We start from the raw sequence: 21,933 nt of genomic DNA, 5'->3' as shown, positions 1-21,933 counted from the left end.
TATTTTTGCACAGTTCCATCAGAAAAATAACATCACTTTATAAGGTTGTTGGCCATTTTTTTCCATGAAAAGCTGCAGGGACATAATGTACGAACATCTGTTGTGCACAGGATGAAGTTCAGAGTTTACTTTTCTTGTTCATCTGTATAACGACGGAGAGGTGACGGCATCTGTTAACCAACAATCCTGTTAATTGGATCTGGTATGAATTTGCACGTGTTAGAATTCACATCCTAGGTATGTAGAAGGTGTATAAATAGAACATGAAAACAAAGTGAAGATATACGTGTGATCTAGTAAAGCTCCTCAGAGTACGTTTTCTTATCCACCGTGTACATTTTATTGTGTAGTCTTGGGCTTGTTTAAAAAAAACGTCCATTTTAAAATGCTGCATCTGTTATAGCATCATATTTGCTTTGTTAATACGATAATTAATTGACACGTGATCAACTATAATGTATTTGCATTCTCACCAAGACACAACTATTCTTATAAATCTAATTAAATGCAATGCTTGAGGTTTATTATCTAAATGATAACCAACGAAAAAGCAAAGTAGCTCTCATTAGCAAAACTCAGACAAGACTTTTCATTAACGCTGCACTAATACCATTGTCTTGTAGCGATGCATTTAATGAGGTGTAATGCCTATATTTAGATATTCCCTTGATTGTAATTCCATGCAATGATCAGAAAGCCAGACACAGGCAGCACCGGGGTAACATAATGTCTCTAAAGTACCGTCTGAAGCCTTATCGATCCTCGTTGGAGAAGAAACATTGTTAGATCCTATGACGACGTGGTGTTTTTTTTTATATATAGGGCCAGGACCTTGAAGCTTTTACATGTGCTGTAATTTGCTGGAGGATACTTGAAGCAGAGCGATGCTGTGATAGAGACTGAAACCATGAATTTATAATGTGACCTCAGTGCCGTCACGGGCTAAATGTTCCCATAAAATAAAAAAATAATTATACAGTGATCAGTAACTCATCAGAGAATGGACATGGACTTCCTGTCATGTCTGGGGGGTCTGGTCTGATCTAGGTGGGTGGTACATGGTCCAAGAGTTTCCCAGCAGAACACTGAATTGTCACAAGATGGTTATTTACTTCTCCTGCCAGTGGTTTTAATGTTGTGGCTAATCGATGAAAACTGATGTAACGTTTCACTCACACACTAAAGCTAAGGCTTGGTTTGGTCAGTGAGAAGTCTTAAAGTGCAACAACGAAGGCCTGACAGCATTAAAGTTGCAACTTATGCCACTAAAATAAATTTAAAACAACTTTTTGCATGTGCCTTAAAAGTAGCATGTGGCCATTTAACCATTCATGCTGTAAAGAAAGTAAACTATAGTCGAATGTCCTGCTTTCTTAGAGCTGAACACCGAAAGCTAAACAGCTGCAGCTGGTAATACGTACGCTCTATTTTGAGGAAAGCATCCATTTATCTCCATTTTCTCTCTGAACTAATGCCGTTGTCCTCGTCTTCGTCGAGGTATAATCTTAGCTGAAGCCAGAAAAGTTTCGTCCCCCTGCTGCAGCGCCACCTCCGAGTCTCATTTACCGCTGTGACTCCTGAGTAATTGCACATGAATGTCGCCGATTGCTCTCTGTGATCTCTGGCACGCGACCAAATGGGCCCGCCACAGCTGTCGGGTCCCGTTTGAGCGCGCTCCAACAGAAATAGGCTCTTATTTGAGGAGGCAGATGAAGCCACAAGGCCTGAAATTCATAGAGACTTTTATTATAATGAGTCCAGAATATCACGGAGAGCGTGACTGCTCAATTTCTATTGCCTCTGTGACATTTATATTTTGATTTATCTGCTAATTTTCCTGCTTGGTGGTGTTATTTATTCAGTTTATTGTTCTTCGTCTGCGCACTTTGGCAAGATAAACTAAGCAATTCTAAAGTAAAAGCCTGTTGTGGTGACCTGCATTCGCTGTGTTTATTTGCGTGTGGTTTGCTGCGTCCTTGGTGCCAACCTCCGAGGTGATAAATCTAGTCTGTCTCTGCTCGCTCAGTGCCGAGGCCAGACTCTGCGAGGCTGTCTTTGGATGATAATGGTTGCAAACGGGTGATGAAGCACAGGAAAGAAGGAGCTCAAGTCTCCTTTTTCCCACATGACCCAAAAATTTACTGAGGTAAGAGGAGGGTAGGTTGGGTTAGTTTCTAGTGCATGAAACATCATTACACTTTTCTGTCTGGTTTGCCACATACTTCAAATGCTGACATTATATATTACCTATTCTACTGAGGTTCTTCTTACTTGTCTGTGCACCTACCACATCAGTTCGCCAAGTGAATGCGGAATCAGTAAAATGGCCAGAATGAGACATAAATCTGCTCCCAGTGTAACCAAATCGGGAACCTAATCTGAATAGGCAGTTGAGGTAGTTTTTGTAAGAACATAAGACATGTTGGGCACATAAAATTAAATCTACTCAAGATGGTGGCGATAGTGCTGCTTAATATCCGTTGGGATTAATGTCAAAGGAAGGAAACTGACAAACCTTTATATGTTGAGACAGTGCAGCTTAATTTACCCTGTAATTCATTATGTTTAACAGATGACTTTTAACATTTCCATTATCTTAGTTTGAGATGCACATTGTGACCCAGTTTTAACAGTTCATACCACTGACCCAGCGTTAAGGGATGAACCTCTCATAGTTTTGCTCTTGAGCAGTTTTGAAGCTCAGTGTGGCGGCCATGACCGTCGCCATCTTGGAATCACCATCTAAATCAAAAACTTGTACATGTGGAGCTGGGCCAATCGGCTGCTAGCAACCTGAAGCAGCTCTTATTATTTGTCAGGTGGCCACATCCTGAATTAACCATGATTTTAAGCTTTTATTTGCTTAAGACAGGTGGGTTTAATAAAAATGCTCAGCCAAAAAGTTGTCATAAAAGACAGCTTTCTGATGAAGGGACTGAGTTGTGTTGAAATAATTTGATAATAAGTACTAAGTAATAAAAGTCCTAATAAGTATAAATACTTTGTACCCTTTGTAGATAAGTAGAGAAGGATTATCAGGTCTTGAGTGTTTTCAACCCTTTGCACTACTTTGCTAGAAGCACAGTATTACCTACAAAGTCACTTAAAGACCATATGAATGTAGGAAGAATGAAGAGAACTGGATGTTTTATGTGTGACATCCAGGAGATTTAACTTGCCACCATCCCACTTTAAAATAATCTTTCCCTGGTCGGCCTGTAGCAAAGGAGAAGCAATCTTCTGCAGTCAGCCGGGCCTTTGTCCTCGTCTCTTAGTGTCGTTAAGGCTCTCCAAGGACCAATGTTTCAAAAAAATTAAAAAATAAAAAAATCAGACCAAACTCCCCCGATAGAGTCAATAGGCAGGACGATCACAGACAGCTCAGTGTGAAAAGTGACTCAGTCTTGCTTTAACAAAAGATCTTTTCAAGGGTTTGACATTGATAAGACTTCGTGTGGGAGTCAAAACAGCGGCAGATCTTTTAAAGCATCACGCTGCAACGGTGACTTACGCGTGACCTTTAAGAAGTTGGCGGGATGTTAAGTCACTTTAGAAACACCTACACTGATTTACAAGCTCTGTTTTCATCCAACCGAGGCCAAATTTTAAAAGCCATAAACTGCACGAGCTGATTAAGGAGCAAAAGAAAAGCAAGAAACATCATTTAATCACGACTACAAAAAAAAAAAGACTTTATTATGCACCGCATCTCAGAATGACTTGATGACTCACATGAAACTTTACGTCGACTGCTGCTGTAATTCCAGAGGAAGTGAGTGGTATCTTGAGATCAAATATTACTTTGTGGTCAATGAAATACGTTTTTACCAATGAAACGTGGTCAAAATTGAAATAATCCAGAAGATATCAGTGAAATACACAAAATACAACAGAGCTGGTTTTTAATTAGCTGTGGGATTTTCTTGCAAAAACAGCAAATTCTGCTTTTATATTTTTGGCTTTGAGGGTATCTGCTAAAATATGTGAGATTCAACTTGTGGATGACACTGAAACCAGAGAAGAACGTTCGTATTCTGTCTGTACCCAGCAGAGGTTTGTGCCTGTAAGGCTGCCTCTGTGGTTTTTCCATTGGGACCACCTTCCTGCTCCACTTTGGCCTGGGTGGGAGGGGGGTGCAGAAGGCTGATGAAGACGGACTGTGTGACTGAAGTGGGCAGTAGGGGTTGAGGTAGGGACCCGGCGGTCTGCCGCTGTGGGACTGATGAGTACTGGTGACAGATGGGAGAGCAGGAACACAGAGTCCTTGAGCTGGTCCCGCTGTTCACTCTCTCTTATGCTTTCACTGTTTGTTTTTCTGCAACATCTCCCCTTAGATCTCTTGTTTTCAGATCTCTTTTGTCTCTTTTACTTCCTCCTCCTCCTGTCTCATTCTGTTAATCTTTTGATTTCCCTTTCTGTCTCTTCCTCTTAACTTTCCCCCGGCATGGATTTCTCAGTTTGTCACTCAGTTTAGGGCTTGTTCAGACTTTACATTAAGATCCGATCTGGGTGATCGATCACGTAAAAGACAGGTGTGAACACCCATTTGAGAGCTCCGATCTCTGACCACATTTGGAGGTGGTCTTCCTGGTTTCACTTGACTGTCCTCTCACAGAAACTATTTTTCATGGTTGATCATTTAATGTGTCGCCTCTTTTAGTATCTCCACTTTCTCTGTCAAATACTAATTTTCTATAGTAGAACTGATGTCACTCAGATTATCATATTTAGCCCTTTATTCCTGCTTTACGTCTTTGTCCTTCTTCGGGAGCATTAAGTCTCCTCAGGGGACACGACTCATGTGATTTCAACCAATCAATCAATTACGCAAGACGTGCAACTGTAACAAAAAATAGAAACGCTCTCCGATCCCAAATGCACCTGGAGAACATGAACTCAATCTGATTGATTCAGAAACCAACATCCTATACATACACGTCCACAGAGGGAATTCAGTGGTGCACATTTTGTTCTCATTCTGCACAGCTGATACGTCCACTCTGTCTCCTCATGTGTTCACACGCTCTCCAAATTTATGTAGCCATGCACAGGCTAATCCACCCCAACCCCCCCAACCAGACCATCCATAGCTTCAAAACTGCCACCCTGATCCCTTTTCAGTTTCTAGTCGTCTTCCCAGTGACCTAAAAAGTCCCTTTAAAGCTGTAATGAATTCAAAGAGATAGCTAGGTCTCTATGTTCATGGTGCTGATGGTGTAGGTTCTAGGGCACCGGCTTATCCACATGAATGTACAAGGAATAAAATTTGAAGTAATTGGTCAGTTTGCCAATTTGCTGTCTCAGTCATAAAATGTGGTGCAGACATTCGTGCACCTCAGAGATTGAACCATCTGTCTTCTTATCGATCTTCCTTTGTTACTATTTAATGGATTGAACTTTGGTACAAGTACCAAGAGCACCCAGAGGATGAACCTCAATGACTTTGATGATCCCCCTGACATTTCTTTTTGCACCACAAGCCCATGTGAAACATCTCCACTGGTGGTAAATAGTTTTTCGAGACATTGGGAATTACAGGAAACATTTAGCTACGTGTTATCTTTAATATTTGTTGATATTTCTCATAGGAACTATTTGATCTCCTTGTAATTAAATCCAGCTGAAGCTTTAAAAAACTTTAATTAAATGTGCATTACGTCCATTTTAAGATGCACCACCTCCATTGGACCAAAGACACACTATCCAAGATTAATACGTCTGTGAAGGTACTTCGTCATTCAAGTCATGGTATATCCAAAAAGATTTTTAAAAAAGGATTTTGGACTTGTAGAGTTTCTTGAAGACTACATGTGATGGATACAAACAGTCTACCACAACATATATATTGATTCTGACTGGCCACCTGTTCTAGTCCATGTGGGAAAACACTCGCCCCATCTCCATTAATCTCATTGTTTGGTGTGACCCCAGTGGATATTTCTCTCAGTGGGCACAGTGTTATCATGACGGCTTTTTGTTCTCTGCTGATTCTTTTCCTCCAACATTCAGCCAGTGGATTAGAGAGGTGAGGTTACCTGCTTCACCAGAACATGTTATGCCACTTGGCAGCTTTTGTATCCTATCATGTGGCCCATTTTTTCCTCTCTTTTTTCCTCCTTTGTTCTGCAATGCAAAGAAAAAAATATATAATAAATGGTCTTTTGTTCTTTCTGCACCTTTGAGCACATGACTGTCACCAAGGCATTGACAAGGGATGACTGTGAATGTGTCCCAAGTCTCTCCTAATGGCCCATTGAACATAATTGGTATCTTTAATCAGTCTCCGGCTCCAAGTTACCACCAGGTTGATCGCTGACCCCCATTCAGCTGGTGTGGATGATTCAGAGTCTTCTTTGGGTCCAAATTGTTCACAAATCACTGGTGTCTTCCTTCCTGGGGGAGCTGTATTTTTAGATGAAGGTGAACGGGAGGTTCCGTGGTGTTTCAGGGTTTACGGTATTTCTGGTGCAGATTAGATATGAAGGAAAGCGTTTTTGATCCTTAACATTACAGATCATATCAGACTGTGTGCTGTGTGAACGCTAGATCTGGGTTAAGATTAATCTCATGCCATGAAAACCCTTGTTGCAAAATCCTTGTGCAGCCATTTAAAGCGATTTTTTAGTGAAGAGCGAGTCATTCATTGCGTCTTCTAATTAAGCTATTTAAAGTGCGTTTCGGTGTTTTTCTAAGCGTGGCGGAGGCTCTCAGTTCGTCCTCTGGAGCTTTCCCTCTCTTTGCATGGCTCTCAGGCTCCACAGCTGGCAGCTTTTTGACAACACCGAGGCTTTTGGGAATGACAACTGTCTCACACTTCGGCACAGAAACTTTGTCAGAATCAAACAAGCTAATTATTCTTGGATGTGGAGGGTTGAGAAAGGCAAATGAAGGGTGGAGGGGAAGCAATTTAGTAAAAGACATAAAGGATCAAACACCAAAAAGTAAAAGTAGTCCATCGATAGAAGGAAAATCTTTTTAATATTACATCTGAGACGGATTCAATCCTTCTCCTCTTGTGGCTTTTTATAAGGGTAAAAATACTACAATATATCCACATCCAATTCAGGATAGACCTCGCTGGCACAAATTAACATTTCAGTATCAGTGGCAGTACAAATGAGAAGGTAATAATAGCTCAGGATGACAGGAACGTAGGAAGATACGTCTAATAAAGCATAAGCTCAAACAGGGTAACAGTGTGTGTCGTGCTATATTTTAACTCGAGGCTGCAGACTCTAAAGTTTAGAAAGTTTTCTTTGGAGAAGTTTCTCATTTGATCTTGGCCAAAAGAAGAATGTATATTAGGCCTGAAGTGATGAAAAAGGAAGATTTTCCCTCGGAGTGCACTCAGCTTTTGAGAAGAAGAAGGTTATTCATTTGGGAAAATCTCCTCAAGCTACAGGCATTAGATCCAGAGTGTAAGTTTACAACCCTACTTTTTCTTCTTTTTTTGCTGGGGCAATGCACAGAGACACCTAATACATATTCAACTCTCTCAGACCCAATTTGACCCAATTTCAAAATGTAAACTGTCACAACTTTGGTTTTCCTCCATGTAATTCCCTGAAAAAAGACATGGATGGTTCCCTGCTATGCTCTTTGTAAGTCAAATAAATTATGACTATATTTGGCAAATTATGTATCTTTTATTAAAATTTATAGCATGTCTTGTATTTCAGGATCCATTTGACTCAGTTCTATTTAGTAGATGTGCAACTGGACACACACATATACAGTATGCAACCATCCACTCCACTAATAATTACTAACTAGTAGTTTCATGTAAAGTAGGTTTATTGTCCATAAATACAGAAATAAAAGAAGAACAGAAGGGTGTGATCATTTCACACATTACAACCAGTTAAAACAGACCCAGGAAACAACTGTTGTAAGTGTTCACCTGCTGGATGTGTTGCACCATCTTAGCCTTGAAAAACTGAGGCTGACAGTAAATGGTACAGAAGGTAATTAATGCAAAGATAACACGAGGTTTAAAACACAAGTGCAACACCAGACAGTAAATCTGCCAGATTATGAATCAGATAATTAATTAATTATGAAACTCCAGTGTTCCTCTGCGTTTGCAAAGAAAAAATATGATTGCCCACATTTAAGTAGTGAGTTTCTCTACCTATTTCTACCCTAAATAGTTTCCAGTCACGGTGACGCATCAACTTGTTCGTTCACACAAGCACCTTCCCACACTGCTGCAGAGCGCTGAGGATCAAACTGAGGATCAGTGTCTTATCAGACGACACTTCAGCCTGTGGTTCATGTATCAGGGGATCAAATTGTCGTTTGTCTGGTTTGTGGACAAAGTGCTTTAAACCCAGACATCATCTTCCTTCCCAATGCCACTTTTGATCAAAACATGCTTCACGTTAATTATTTATTCATAAAGTCCAGTTGGTGTGTTTTTCTTTGAGATAAAAGCTGCTTCGATAAAGGTCGTAAATTATTCACAAGTAACAGAAATAGATTGTTGTGTTTGGTTGCTGCCAGAGATGGACAGACGATGGATGGAGTCTCAGAAATATCCACTGACTCGTCTTCTGATGACTGATGCAGAAGTCTGTGCTGACAAACAGTCGTTCGGGCAGTTTTTTGCAGGGAGAAGCTTATAGAAAGAGACAAACGTTCGCATTTAGCCTCAGATTTACAAGGTTTAATATTTGATCACTGTTTCATTTCAGACATTTCTGCAGAAGTTTGACTTTGAACAAGAATCAAATCAAGAGAGATTTGTCCAAAAGAAAAAAAATAACCACCTCTTCAAATTTTAAACCAGAAACTAATAAACATTGAAACTGGTAGATATTAGAGATGTTTCATTTAAACATTGCAAACTGTTTTTTTTTTTTATTATTTTAAATGAACAAAGCTGGAATCCATGAGCACAGAAACATTGAAAACATGACTTCATGTCGGTCATCTTTGTCTACTGAATTACAGTAATTTAGCATTTAGTCAACAAAGCTGGGGAGAAAACACAAACAGTTGTCTGCTATTATGTTGCAAATGTCCAAAAAAGTCTGATTCTGGTTAATGTTTTTGAAGCATGCAAACACATACGGAGGTAGAAACAAAAAATACATCTGCGTAGGCTCCGGCGTCTACATCCCTCGGTACTCTAAATGAGCCTTTATGCTGATCACTTTATTCATCGTCCTTGTAAACGTGGCCGCTGACATGAAAAAGTCTCACTGTCTCGACTGAATCCACTCCTAGCATGTCGGCATGTCATGTGTCAGAAGCAGCGGTCGCCCCCCCTCCGTATGAATCAGGGCCGGGGCTTGTTCTGGTGCATCAACACGGCCGGCTCAGACTGCAGCCAAGAACCCCAAGGTCACCCCTGTCTCATCAATTTTACCGCGAGAGCAGATGCTTCTGTCTTTGAGTTTTTCCTCCAGAGAGCCTGCGGGGCTCAGCCTTGCAGCCCGGCACGAGCCTTTAGCTGGAGACGGAGGCTTCTAACAAGGAACGGAGTTCTGCTGGACTGAGGGCAGGGGCGAGAGCCAGACGTGTTTCAGATTTGCCCGGTGCGGGTAGAGGGGGGCCCTGTTCTCATTAAATTCAATTTCTTTTCTGTGACTTGGAAGTGAGCGGAGAGTCACGGGTTCAAGATTCCTGGGCGCACTGTTAGAGCGCTGGCTGGTTTCCAGCCATTGAGCCGGAAAGATGAGCTAACGCCTCTAGAGTAGGAACACACAGTCAGAGCCCCGGATCACAGGAAAAGTGCAAAAGCACGACAGGGGCAGCTCGGCATGGAAGCTGACACTCCAGATTAGTTTGTGCAACTTCCTGATCCGAACGCTGGCCTTTAAACTTTAAGATAATAGCAGGTGTTTCTTTTATTCAACCCCCGGTGGTGTGGTGTTCTGGGTTTGAATTCACTGGCTGGAGTTTGCATGTTCTCCCTGTGTGTGTGTGCGTGGGTTCTCTCTGGGTACTCCAGCTTCTTCCCACCGTCCAAAGACATGCTGGTTAGTGATGCACAGATCGATACTGAAACATCGACACTCAAAATATTGATACTTTTGATACTTTGGCCATTGGAGGTAATGTAGAAACACAGTGGAAAGCAACTAATCTGTTGAGTTGTGTGTTAGCCCTGAGTTAGCATGGTGACCTGACCAGGATGTGCCCCGCCTCTCGTCCAATGACAGCCAGGGTAGACTCCAGCCCCTCCCCCCTGTGATTCTCCAGATGAGTGGATAGAGAAAATGAAAGAATGAACTCTCTTAACGTTGTTTTTTTTTAAACACTTTAAAGCATCAAAGCCTGAATAAATGTAGAAGATGAGTCAGTGTAGTGAAGTTATGTTGTCTTTGTGTAAATGTAACTGACAGCAGAATGTCACTTTGTGCAGACACAATAAAATTGTACTGATGAAGCAAAACATTTTTCATCTGAAGGACTCACTGAGAAAGTTGTTTTCATTTCATAATATAGTGCAGCATATGGACTTGTCTGACAGTTCTGACGGTGTGAACACAAAAGCAGACATTTTCAGGGTGTTTTTTTTAACGTTCATTTCCAGCTTAATTCTATTTATTTTTGGTCTGTAACATCTGTCCACGGCTGCTACAGTATAGTAAATGCTGTTAGGGTGTTTCCCAGACTGGAACTAGATTTAAATTATGATGATAATTCCTAGAGGTACTGGAATAGTGCAAAACACAGCAGCCATGTAGTGGCAGACGAAGCATGACAAGTGACGCATACGTAGCACAGGCCATATGCTCCACAAAGACGGAGGTAGTTATCAAGAAGGAGTAGTATGTGCCATAAGCTGTATTCACATGGGATTAGTTAAAAATGAGGACGTCCTGTGATTCAAGTATTACCCCCTATGTCTGAGTTTCATGTGGTTCATTCACACAGGAAAAGCAAACTCTGCCTTTTACTCAAATTTACGTTCCGGCTCTGCTACTTCCCATCTTACTCCACTACATGTAGAGACAGTTTTAATTAATTAATTATTTTGCAAGTCATAATGGATGATAAAAATATATTTTTGATGCTATTCATCCCGTATAAGAAATTACCACCAACCTGTCAGTATTTAAATCAGTTCCACTTTTACAGATGAACGCATTAATGTTTGATTTAATGATTTTATCCATGTAAACGGGCGAATAGTTCAATGGCATCTCGACTTATAACCCATCCTTCATAATTCTTAAGTGACAAGAGACAGAAAAAAAGCTTTAAATCACAAAAAACTCACCCCTAAATCAAAGAGATGTTGATTCTCACTGGATCAGATTTATGAGAGGTCCTCTCTAGTACAATTACGGTAGATAATTTGTGGTGGAATCTTTACTTTACAAATCACAGATGTGGACGATTCGCATGAGATTAAAATCACAGACGCCCTCCGTGATTATTAGAAATCACCAGAGGTTCCCAGGTAAAACTAATCCTCTGCGAATTGGGCTGTAGGTTGAGTTTATTTCATCAAAAATGCCATCTTTCTAACTCCATTTTAACCTTCCTTGAATTCAGAATCCGAAGCTTCACTCATGGCACGCACTTATCTCCCGACAAAGAGATTGACATTTACATATAAGATATGAACTGAAGCAGTGAAGTGATCATCAGCAGCGAAAGCCAAACAGCTGCAAGAGGACAGAGGATGTCATCTTTTTTTTTTTTTTTTTCACCACGCACTTGATGCCTGGTTTAGCATATTTAACAAGTGCAGACAGGAGAGGAGATCAGGAGCCGGAATGAGCCCTGGCATCTGTTTGTTATGGTCATTTCAACAGCACTCCAAGTCCCTTTGTTCTCCGGTCTTAACCCCCGGGTCCAAGTGGGCGCTTTGCACCAGGATGTAAATGGCAAAGGCCGTAGTGAGCGTGCACAAAGGCAGTCAAGAGAGTTGCTAATAATTTATAGCGGTTGTCTTTTCATGTCGTGCTCTTGTTCGCAGTCGTCACCTCTCGCTCCTCTCTATTGTCCGACTCTTTTGTCTTTGGTGGTTGGGTCGAGGACACGTCGGGCTGCTCTTTTCACCGGCCTCGAAGCGGATTGAAATACAGAGCGATATATTGACTTTTCCATATCTCAGATGTACCACCGTCCTCAAATGCTGAACAACAGCCTGATAGCTGAGATCCATTATTGTTCCATTGCTGTGAGCTGCCTCTGTCGTCTGTTAAAAGATTTGACACTTGTGTAGTTTAACACTCTTTTCCCTCTCAATCAACAGGGGCCACCAAAGACATGGGTAAGATGCTTGGTGGGGAGGAGGAGAAGGATCCCGATGCTCAGAAGAAGGAGGAAGAAAGGCAAGAAGCCCTGAGGCAACAGGAAGAGGAGAGGAAGGCCAAATATGCAAAAATGGAGGCAGAGAGAGAAAACATCCGACAGGGCATCAGGGATAAGGTAAGAACACTTCAAAAACTCTAATTAAATCAGCAAGTTATTCAAAGTCCCATCAAAAACTGTGTGAAGTGGATTTTAAAAGGGGGATGAAAAGTTTTGTCATGCGAGTCATGCACGGTCTCTTTGGGTCAAGTGTTTTCCTGCACAGTTAAGTCTCAAACTATTAACTCAAACTATCACTCAGTGCAGTTGCTCAGTACTTTCTGCTGCAGGTAACGGCCTCCTACAACAAACTGGCTGATACCAAACGCTGCAGAGAGTGTGCTTCCTATACAGGGATGAGCATTGATAAGATAATTTTATCGCAACCTTTTGTCTTATTAATATTTGTATGTTAAAAGCTTTGGCCTCTTCCAACTCTTGAGAAACATTCAAATTTAAATGTCCCACTATGTTCACCAACTAGTTTAGCTTCGCCCGGTGGATATTTGCTGTTGTACATGTATATATAGTACAGAGTACAGTAGGTTTACCAGATCTTTCTCATATCAGCTAAATACCAGCTTATTCTTAGATGCTAGGTCAATAAAAGCAACACTGACAGTAAAGTCATAGACCATAAACTGCAGAACAGAAGATTTTGTCTGCATTTTACTGCAGCTTGAGAACATTTTCACCCTAAGCGTATTTGCCTTTTAACCATTATTAACACAAAATAACGGTCTCCTGGAAGAGGAGAGAATCTATGCATTACCCGTTGATGTACATCACTACTGAAAATGCTCTAATTCTTGGTTCTACCCAAAAACTAATTAGCCAAAGGAAGGAGGACACAGGTTTGCCTCTATTAGGGAGCTGCTCAAATTAGCCACTTCAGTTATGATCAGGTTCTTAACACGACAGCTCTGATGCCTAAAAATATGCCTGAGTTCAACGTTCAAAGCTTCAAAAGGATTCTTTTCCTTTAGACTTTTTTTTTTTTTGTGCCGCCAAGACTGTCCTGTCTTTGATAAAGCTCTGCTTAATATTTAATGAATCTGTAATGGAATGTTAAATGATGGTATCAAAGCTTGCAGTGGAAAATTACAGGACACTTCTATCTTATACTGCTTCGAATACTTCAATAGCCTCTGAAAGCTCTCAGGACTCTTTTCAAAACTTTTTTTTTGTGAGTGGCTCTTGTAAAACAGTTTCTGGAGTTACAGGATCAGCTCTTAACTCCATTGCGTGCCAGCACATTTTTAGTTTTTGGAACAATAGTGGAAGAAGAAGAAGAAGATGCAGGGGGAGAGCGATATGACAGCATGTCTTTGGGAAGCGCTTGATTATAGCGAGCTGACTAAGCGTGACTGTCTACACTTCAACCGATGCGAGCCTTTGTTACTGCGCTACACGTCTGAGAGGGAGGAAGACAGATTGCAAGAGGCTGAGACGGAGAGAAGAAGAGAACGGGGGAACAAACAATGGGAACAGAGGGAGGTAGAGAGGAGATATCCATCAACCAATCACGCTGATGTTTTCTTTCTGTCGGCGAGTGGAGGAAACATTTGACAGGTGTTGAGCTAAGACTTTTTACTCAGCTAATGAGGAGGCTCAGCTTTGTTTATTGTGCCCAAATTTTGCAGAAATGTCGTCTGTCAAAGGTTTTTTTTGTTTCATATCCTTCAAATATGGGTGGCAGCCGGAGCAGGGAGGATGTTGAGGTGGATGAATGGGTCAAGAGAGCATCGGACACACATGAGATCACTTTGCTCGCCGTTAACACTGAAAACTTAACTGCTAATGTAAAGAAGTTTCATTTGAATGTAACTTTTTTCTATATTGCCACAAAAGTAAATTGCTAATCTCTAGTGCAAAATCATTCATAAAACTAACATCTTAAATTAATCTACGGATTATTTTTTCCGTTTTCCTGTGATAAGGAGTTAATTTCGTCTGTTTTCTCAAGATCTATTTATCTCATTATCTCATGAAAAGAAGCTCAGTTTGTTTTTTCGAGATAACGAGTTAATTAGCTTGTTATCTTTGTTTTCCCAAGATCTCAATATATTTAATTCGAGAGAGTTCCATCATACTGACCAATGGATGCCCCTAAGACTAAAATATAGTCAAATAATAGTCTAATGTAAGGTGTGCCGTTTGTTTTGTGCTTTAATGTTTGAATTAACAAAATTAACTTGTTATCACATGAAAATGTGAATTATATATGTAATATGTACAAATGCATGGCCGTTTCCAAAATTCAAATATCACAATAAAAAACTGGTAACTGGAAATGGATTTTGAAAAACCTCTGAAGCTAAAACACTTTTGCGCTCTCATGAGGTGCTTTTTCAGACGTATCGATATAAAAGTTTATGACAAAAGTGCAATGGAAACACTTTTTTTCGCATTTCCCCGTCGCCAGTGTCACTGGAGATGATACAAGGGGTCATGTGACCAGTTCAAGTAAAGTTACGAGACAAAACTTTACAAGAGTTACAGCTCTTTCGCAAAACACCTTTCAAAACAAAGAGCAATCGGACTTAACAAAATTTCAGAAATATTGCGAGAAAAAACTGTGATTGAAACGCAGCATGAAATAAGATTTGGAATTGAAAGATTATTGATTAAGCTGATGCCATACGATTGAGGATCTGAAAGCATCATGTTAATAACTGGTTCAGTTTAAGGAAGATGCTTAAAGAGTCTCATCAGCTGCAGATCCAAACTGTTTTAATCCAACATGCCCAGCACCAACTAGCTGCTCATCTGGTACATTCTGTTGCTGTTTGTTGAGGTCTTTAGAAACTAAAACAAAAACTCAAAGCTATTGTAGCGTTGATACTTTCTTTCAGTCAGTTAGTTTTATCCATAAAACCTTAAAACCAGTCAAACTTGTCTCTAGATGCTGTACAGAACACAGAGCCTGAAAACCCCCAGAGCAATCACTAAGGCGACGGCGTCTGGGAGAATCCCCCTCGACAACCTCGACAACACGTCTCTGAAAACACACAGATGCTCCTGCTGCCTCCCCGCGTGGCTCTGCAGCCGAAATGGACACTACTATTCCTCCTTTAAGATATTTATGGCTCCAGAATCACATTAACGGGTGACTGGGAAAAGCAGCAAAGAGGTCACAGAGGAGTCTGTCTCATTTTCCACAATCTCTGCCTGGAGATCAACCATCACTCAGCCTCGTTGACCTTCCCGTGCACTGCAACCTTTTCCTTTCTGTCCACATGTATTGATTTTCCTTGACCTTAGGAGCACGAATGGGCAAAATAAACTTCATAGGACACTGAGAGCCAGGCTCCAGACTCCAAATTAAAGCGCACCAGAAGCCTCTGGTTTCTCAGAGTTAGAACTGCTGCGCTGTAACACAATCCGTCTCTCCATCTGTTTGGATTCATAAAAGCTTCAGGTTCCATTACGGTGCATCGTTTGAAGTGGCATGCTGCATTAGCGGGAAATTGTTTTAGCCTGTCCAAGCTTGTTTGTTTCATGTCGTTGTCATTGTATTCTTTTCGGAACAGCGACCATAAGGAGGTTGAATTAGTTCCACGCTAACTTAAATGCAACGAAGGAAGAGCCGAGCGACATCCTCAATTAAAGAGAAAGGACCGCACGCAAACCGCGTCACACTAAATTATTTTCTTTAGTGGAATATTTCAGCCAAGGTGCTGGTGAAACAGATTTTCCACCCGATGATGTTCTCTCTAATCTTTTAAAGTGCAATCTTATGTTCTTTCTTCCCCTGAAACACCCTCGTGATTTAGTGGACGTCTGCCGAGGCCGAGGGGTTTTCTGAGCTAATTGTTGTCCAGAGCACCTGCCGAGTGCTTCTGCCTCTGTAATTGATCCATAAAATATCCAGGAAGGTCAAACTGGAGCCAGCAGCAGCAGCAGCAGCAGTTAAAGCTTCCACATACGCCCACAAACACAATCAAAAAACTGAAATCTCTTTTCCCTTTGCAGAAATAGATTTTTGCTCATGCAGAACCCAAACAGCTACAGTTCACTGTACACTGACTGGATGCAGCCTGAAGCTAATTCACTCAAATGAAGACATCTTGTATTCAAACTAATTTACCTAATTTTTTTAAAAAAAATGTTCATGCCACGTTTCTATCTTTAGAGTAAACACTGACGTTTTCAGGTCAGTCACAGTTTTCAAACGAAATCTCTCGAGGAAACCGAAGGAGACGAGTTAGTGGAACAGAGGTTGGGATTTATTTTGTATAAACAACATTAAAGCAAATAAAACCTTTCGACACCTTCTGGCGTCTAAAAATAGGAATGTTTCTTCTTAATTTTACTTTTCTTGTTTTGAATCTTTGTTAAATTACATGGATAGACTTTCTAAGGAGTCGAGGTGAAAAAAGCACATGGTGTATAATGTAATGATCATTTTTAAAGCCCGTCTCTGAATCTGACCACTCATATTTCTAACCACAGAAAAAGAAACAAAAAGAAGTAGCAGAAAACCAAAAATCCACAGATGCGATAAATGCACGATTTAAATAAGGATGACAAGAAAGATGCTCAAGAAATTAAACTACATTTAATAATAAAGATTTGTTTTAGAGATACTTTCTAAATAGACATAATTACTGGAATGACAATGGTTATAAATACACATTTCTTTTGAAACAGCTTCAAGGTTTCTTTCTTTTTTGAAAGGGAACGAAACAAAGTACTGAGGTCCAGACAGAAATGGATGAAATAGTAAATCTGAAAAAAGCAGGGATAAAAAAAATGCAAAATAGGAAAACAGGAATCAGTGGTGTCGTGTGTCCTATGTTATGTTAACCCATCCGTCCACCTCGACCTCCTCCGTGCAGGTTTGGGCACCTGAACTGTTTGGCTTTACCAAGTGTTGGAACTAACAAGAGTCAATTAAAACATTAGGTCTTAGAAAACAGGCGACCTACAAACAGAGTAGTGGATTTTTTCTCGAGCCTTAGGCAAAACCATTGGGAGTGTGGGGGAAGAGAGAGCTCCTGTCCACCTGAGCAGAACTGACCTAGTCCAGGAATCTTCACCGTTTTTCAGGCCAAGGAAAAACAAATCGATGGAGAGATTAAGTAGGGGAAAGTGCTATTTATAAATATGCATTATTATTAATTCAATATTAAACTATTCAAATAATACAGATTCAAATTTCAAACATGTGCAACAGTAAAGTGGCCGTGAAACTGCCATAAACATGCATACCTTTACCTAAACATAGCTTAATGTAGTAGGGACAGTGAATCTTGTGTAATATGCAGCCTTGTGATTGGCTCAGCAGCGATAGGGGCGGGTCTACTGTGTACAGGAAGCTTAGATTGACAGGTCAGTGCAGACAGCTCCTGTATCGTAAAATAGCTAAGTACTGACTGAAAGATAACGTCTTTTGCCTCCATTTATACCTTTATTTTACCTTAAATATATAAAAAAAATGTCGAATCAACCAAAGATTTTGTGAGAGTGTGTCAGTGAGAGGGTCTAAAACACACTTCTCCAGAACTTTTCAAGGCTGGGACACAACCCAGAACATAAGGATTGTTGTTTCTTTTTAAAAGAAAAGAGGGAACAAACCAATCTTGGGAGAAATAACTTACTATAGATTCTAATTTTCCTACTTCCTGTGCAGTACGGCATCAAGAAGAAGGAGGAGAAGGAGGCCGAGGCGGCGGCTGCGATGGAGCAGGCCTCCGAGGGCAGCCTCACCCGCCCGAAGAAGGCAGTTCCCACCGGCTGCGGCGACGAGGAGGAAGAGGAGAGCATCGTGGACACGGTCATGAAGTTCATCCCAGCGCCGCTCATGGATATGTTCAATAAAAAGTAACCGTGTTTTTTGGGGGGTGAAATGTGATCTTACAACGTTCATCTAATCAATGCTGTACAACTCCTGCAGTCACACCTTCCTCCACCTCCTCCTCCTCCTCCTCCTCCCCCCACCCCCGTCCGACACAACACAACTAATAAGTGTCCTGGATTCGTGCCATGACTTTGTCCTTGGGTCAAACTGTCTGATCCCAGACGGTGATTCATACTTTTTAAATGTCTCTGATGGCCCAGAATTAAAAAGTGTGTAACACCGGATCTTTAACGTCAAGGCAAACTGATGCCACGTTTCCAAAATGTCCGACACTTAGACCCGACATCGCCTATCATCCACCCTTTTTTTTGTTTGTAAATAGCCTCGGTTATATAAAAGAGTACTATATATGAGTGAAATAATATGACGTATATCGAGATGACTAAAGAGTATAAGCCATATTTTTAACTTTTAAGAAATTATCCAAATCATATCGAAATTTGATTCAATTTTGATTCAATGTTACGTTCTTGCTAATAATATTTGTTACATGAGGTGTATATAAATAGTCGCATTTCTATTGGTTGCCCGTTGTGAGGATTCGAACCGTCCCTCTCCTGCTCTCGCTGATTTACTGTGAACGTGTGACACGAGCAGCGGTGAAGTCGAACCAACGTCTGAACACCAGAGAGTGGAGGAAGCAATTTGAGACGTTTTTCCTTTTATTATTATTTTATTTTTTAAAGCATGCAGTAAACTGTGGTGAAGTGAAGTACATATATGGATACCATTATTTGTTAATAATTATAAATACGTTGATATTTGAGGCAATAACTGGTTTTCCATTTTGATTTAATTGACATCTCCACCGTGTACAGTAAAGCGATAATTGACTCTGTCTAAAAACGTTCTTCCATGGGGAAAACTATAAACGTTCTCCATACGTAAAAAAGTTCTTTAAATTCTCTAAATTCACTTGCTCTACATGTTCGTGGTTTCAGATTTGAGTTGAATGTCCAGCAGCAGGTGTCGCTCGCTCTGCTTTCGTAACGTTTCGACCAGGCTAGTTGATTTTAAACTGCATTTTCATGACTTTTGTTTTTGTAAGAAAAAGTGGAGAAAAAAAAAATCACATTTCACAAACTACGTTGTGAACACACACACTATGTGAACAGACAGTGACAATAGTGCAATATATTGTTCGAAAAATGAAGTTGTCCTGTGTCCGTTGGTTTAACTGATGGGAGTCGAGTCCCGAATCAGCAATAACAGACAATCTTCATTGTTGCGTGTTTAAAGTTACTCCTTAATGTGTTAGTCGGTGTTATAAAGATGCGGACGTTGTCGACAAACCGTAGTGAACGTGACGCTTTTGTAGGTCAGACGTGTTTAATTAGAACAGAGGAAGGAGGGAAAGTGTTTCGTATCGTGAAAAACGTTTCAGTCGCACGTCGACGAGGGTTCGTGTTTCGACGAACGCAGGTTTTCAACAAGCAGACATTCGAAAAATCATGCAGAGAAACTCTCTTTTTTTTTTTTTTTTTTTTAAATAATAATAAAAAAAAAGCCTTGTGCCCTGCGTGAAAGATCCACAAGAAAACATGTACCTGCTCCGTAGAGCCTCGTCTGTCGTGCAGGTTGTTGCGTAATGGCACAACTTTCAAGGCGAGGATGAAATCGAGTTGTTCTCCATTATGCCTTGTGTTTTTTTATTTCTCCTTCATTCCACAGTGTCTTGTTAAAACATTCCAGATATTTCCGACATTCCTCCAGACCTGTGCTGGTGACACGCAGGTGTAGATTTACAGTAGGCCTCAGTAAATGCCTTTATTAGCCTTTTACAATGAGCAGGCTAAACGACGTTTTTATTTATTTATTTCATGCTGTTACAACCCAGAAACTGATCCTACGGTGAATCGAGTTAATGCAGAGAGTTACTTTAGCTGCCATGTACAGAAAATAAAATAAATAAAAAATCCCAACATGAAATCTAGGGGGTTATTATAAATGTGCTGTTAGCAGTGATCAGTTAAATCTTGTGATAAAATTTAGCCGAGAAAAATGTTCTTGTGGTCCACTCGCGCACAGTAGCTGTAGGTGTGATTAAGGTTTTTACTAAAACCAGCCACATTATCACTGTTTTTATTAATCTAGCTCGACATAATTCTAAACTCGTGTTCCTGTGGCGTAGACGGGGGGGAAATTAGCTTTTTCTCTGCGCTTTGTGAGTGAGCTCTGTAATCATGCTGAAGTTACTGGAGAAAAAAAATAAAAAATAAATAAAAAAAACAACATCCATCAGCAGGCGCAGCGTGGTACGGTCACCTGTAGAGCACATTTATTGAACTTCCTGTGATTTTAATGTACTTGTAAACTGCCTTCGCGAGCCTCTGTTATTTTCCGTGCTAGCAGGTAGTCGGCAGCCGATTCATGCACTCAGATCCATTATCAGAGCAGTTATTCAATCAAACCAAAGAATAGTAATACTAGTAGTAGTAGTAGGAGGAGTAGTAGTAGTAAACATGAGGTTCCATATTACTATTATTATTAGTTTTTTTTTTAGTTCCTGCATCTTTATTTTGAAATTCTCAGGTATTCTAGCTTTACGTTTGACTAGACGTTAACCATACCTAGCCTATAATTACTCTCTCTGCTACAGGATTCATTGATAGTGGCCTAGCGAGCCTCGAGCAACTTTTATTTACTTCACGAGAGACATTATCTCGTGTTTGGCCCGAGAAAACACTAGAAAGCTACAATTACTGCCCCTGAAAGGGAACCTCCCAGCCAAAACACCTTAGAAAAAAAACAAAAAAACATTAGCGTCTTCAGACCGCCGGCCTTTTCCAACCTGGCGGCTCTGAAATCAGATCAACTCTTCTCACATCTCATCCACTAATACCATCCTAACTCATTTATCGCCATCTTGTAAATGCTGATTGATTGCGCTCCAAATGGCTTCTAGACCACTGCCTGAGAAACAAACTGCCCCGAGTCATGCGTAATCAATATCTCGTCGTCCGGTAGGAACCCACTACGCTCACACAGCCGTTAATGGGATTAAAAAAAATACATAAATAAACAAAAAAAATGCCTGGAAAACATGGCATGGCTTAAAAAAAAATTTAAAAAAACTCTTTTGATGTGACTTGAATGTAACTGTCTGACGTTTCTCTTCTTCTTGCATCTGTCTTTCTCTGTTTTGTACGTGTTGAGAAGATGTTTACTCTGGTGCAGTATTTTTCTTTTTATATATATATATTTTTTTCAATTTCTCGTCTGTAGCCGGTCCTGTTCCTGTCCTCTAGTGGTTGGTATTTTTGAGACAACAGCAACAAAAAAAAAAAGAGACATGTTCACATGGTGCATTTGTTTTGTACTGCAGAATCTTCTCACCCTTCTCCCTATTCGTTGACAAAAATGTATGCATGCTAATGGTGTGCGATGTAGGCAAGGTTGTTGATATAATCGTTTCGTGTCCTCTCTGTGTTTCAAAGCGCCACCTGTTAGCCTCACTGCATGCCATTTTAGACGACTAAACTTCAGTCTGTAACTTTCCTGCAAAAATGGAATCACCGCACACTGAGAATAAAGTGATTTCATATAATTTTTCATCGTCTTGTGTTTCTGCATTCAAACGGCTCCGCAGCAGACCCTTGGCTACTGCTGCCTCTGTGTAAAGATGCTCAAACATATACATATGAGTGCACTAGTAGAGGGATGTAGTGTGTCTCTGGCTTGGTAGGAAGGATCATCCCTGATTTGTGAGGCTGAGGCGTGACCTGCAGTCATGGATCACATCCCGTAGACAAGCATGG

At 40.6% G+C, this 21,933-nt stretch overlaps 1 protein-coding gene across 2 annotated transcripts in view; it reads left to right on the top strand.

The window, feature by feature from the left end:
- The window catches only part of LOC125007866 (complexin-2-like), a 55,126-nt gene extending 33,404 nt beyond the window's left edge, over nucleotides 1-21,722 (top strand). For both annotated transcript variants that reach the window (XM_047584746.1, XM_047584745.1), the window contains exons 3-4: nucleotides 12,215-12,390; nucleotides 17,948-21,722. In XM_047584746.1, coding sequence (XP_047440702.1) covers nucleotides 12,215-12,390; nucleotides 17,948-18,142 — 371 coding nt within the window. In that variant the 3' untranslated portion in view covers nucleotides 18,143-21,722. The remainder of the gene's footprint in view (nucleotides 1-12,214; nucleotides 12,391-17,947) is intronic.
- Nucleotides 21,723-21,933: the final 211 nt, after the last annotated feature.

Source organism: Mugil cephalus, chromosome 5 (genome assembly GCF_022458985.1).
Source record: "Mugil cephalus isolate CIBA_MC_2020 chromosome 5, CIBA_Mcephalus_1.1, whole genome shotgun sequence".
In the NCBI taxonomy this organism is placed as follows: domain Eukaryota; kingdom Metazoa; phylum Chordata; class Actinopteri; order Mugiliformes; family Mugilidae; genus Mugil; species Mugil cephalus.
This window is presented reverse-complemented; position numbering and strand designations above follow the sequence as displayed.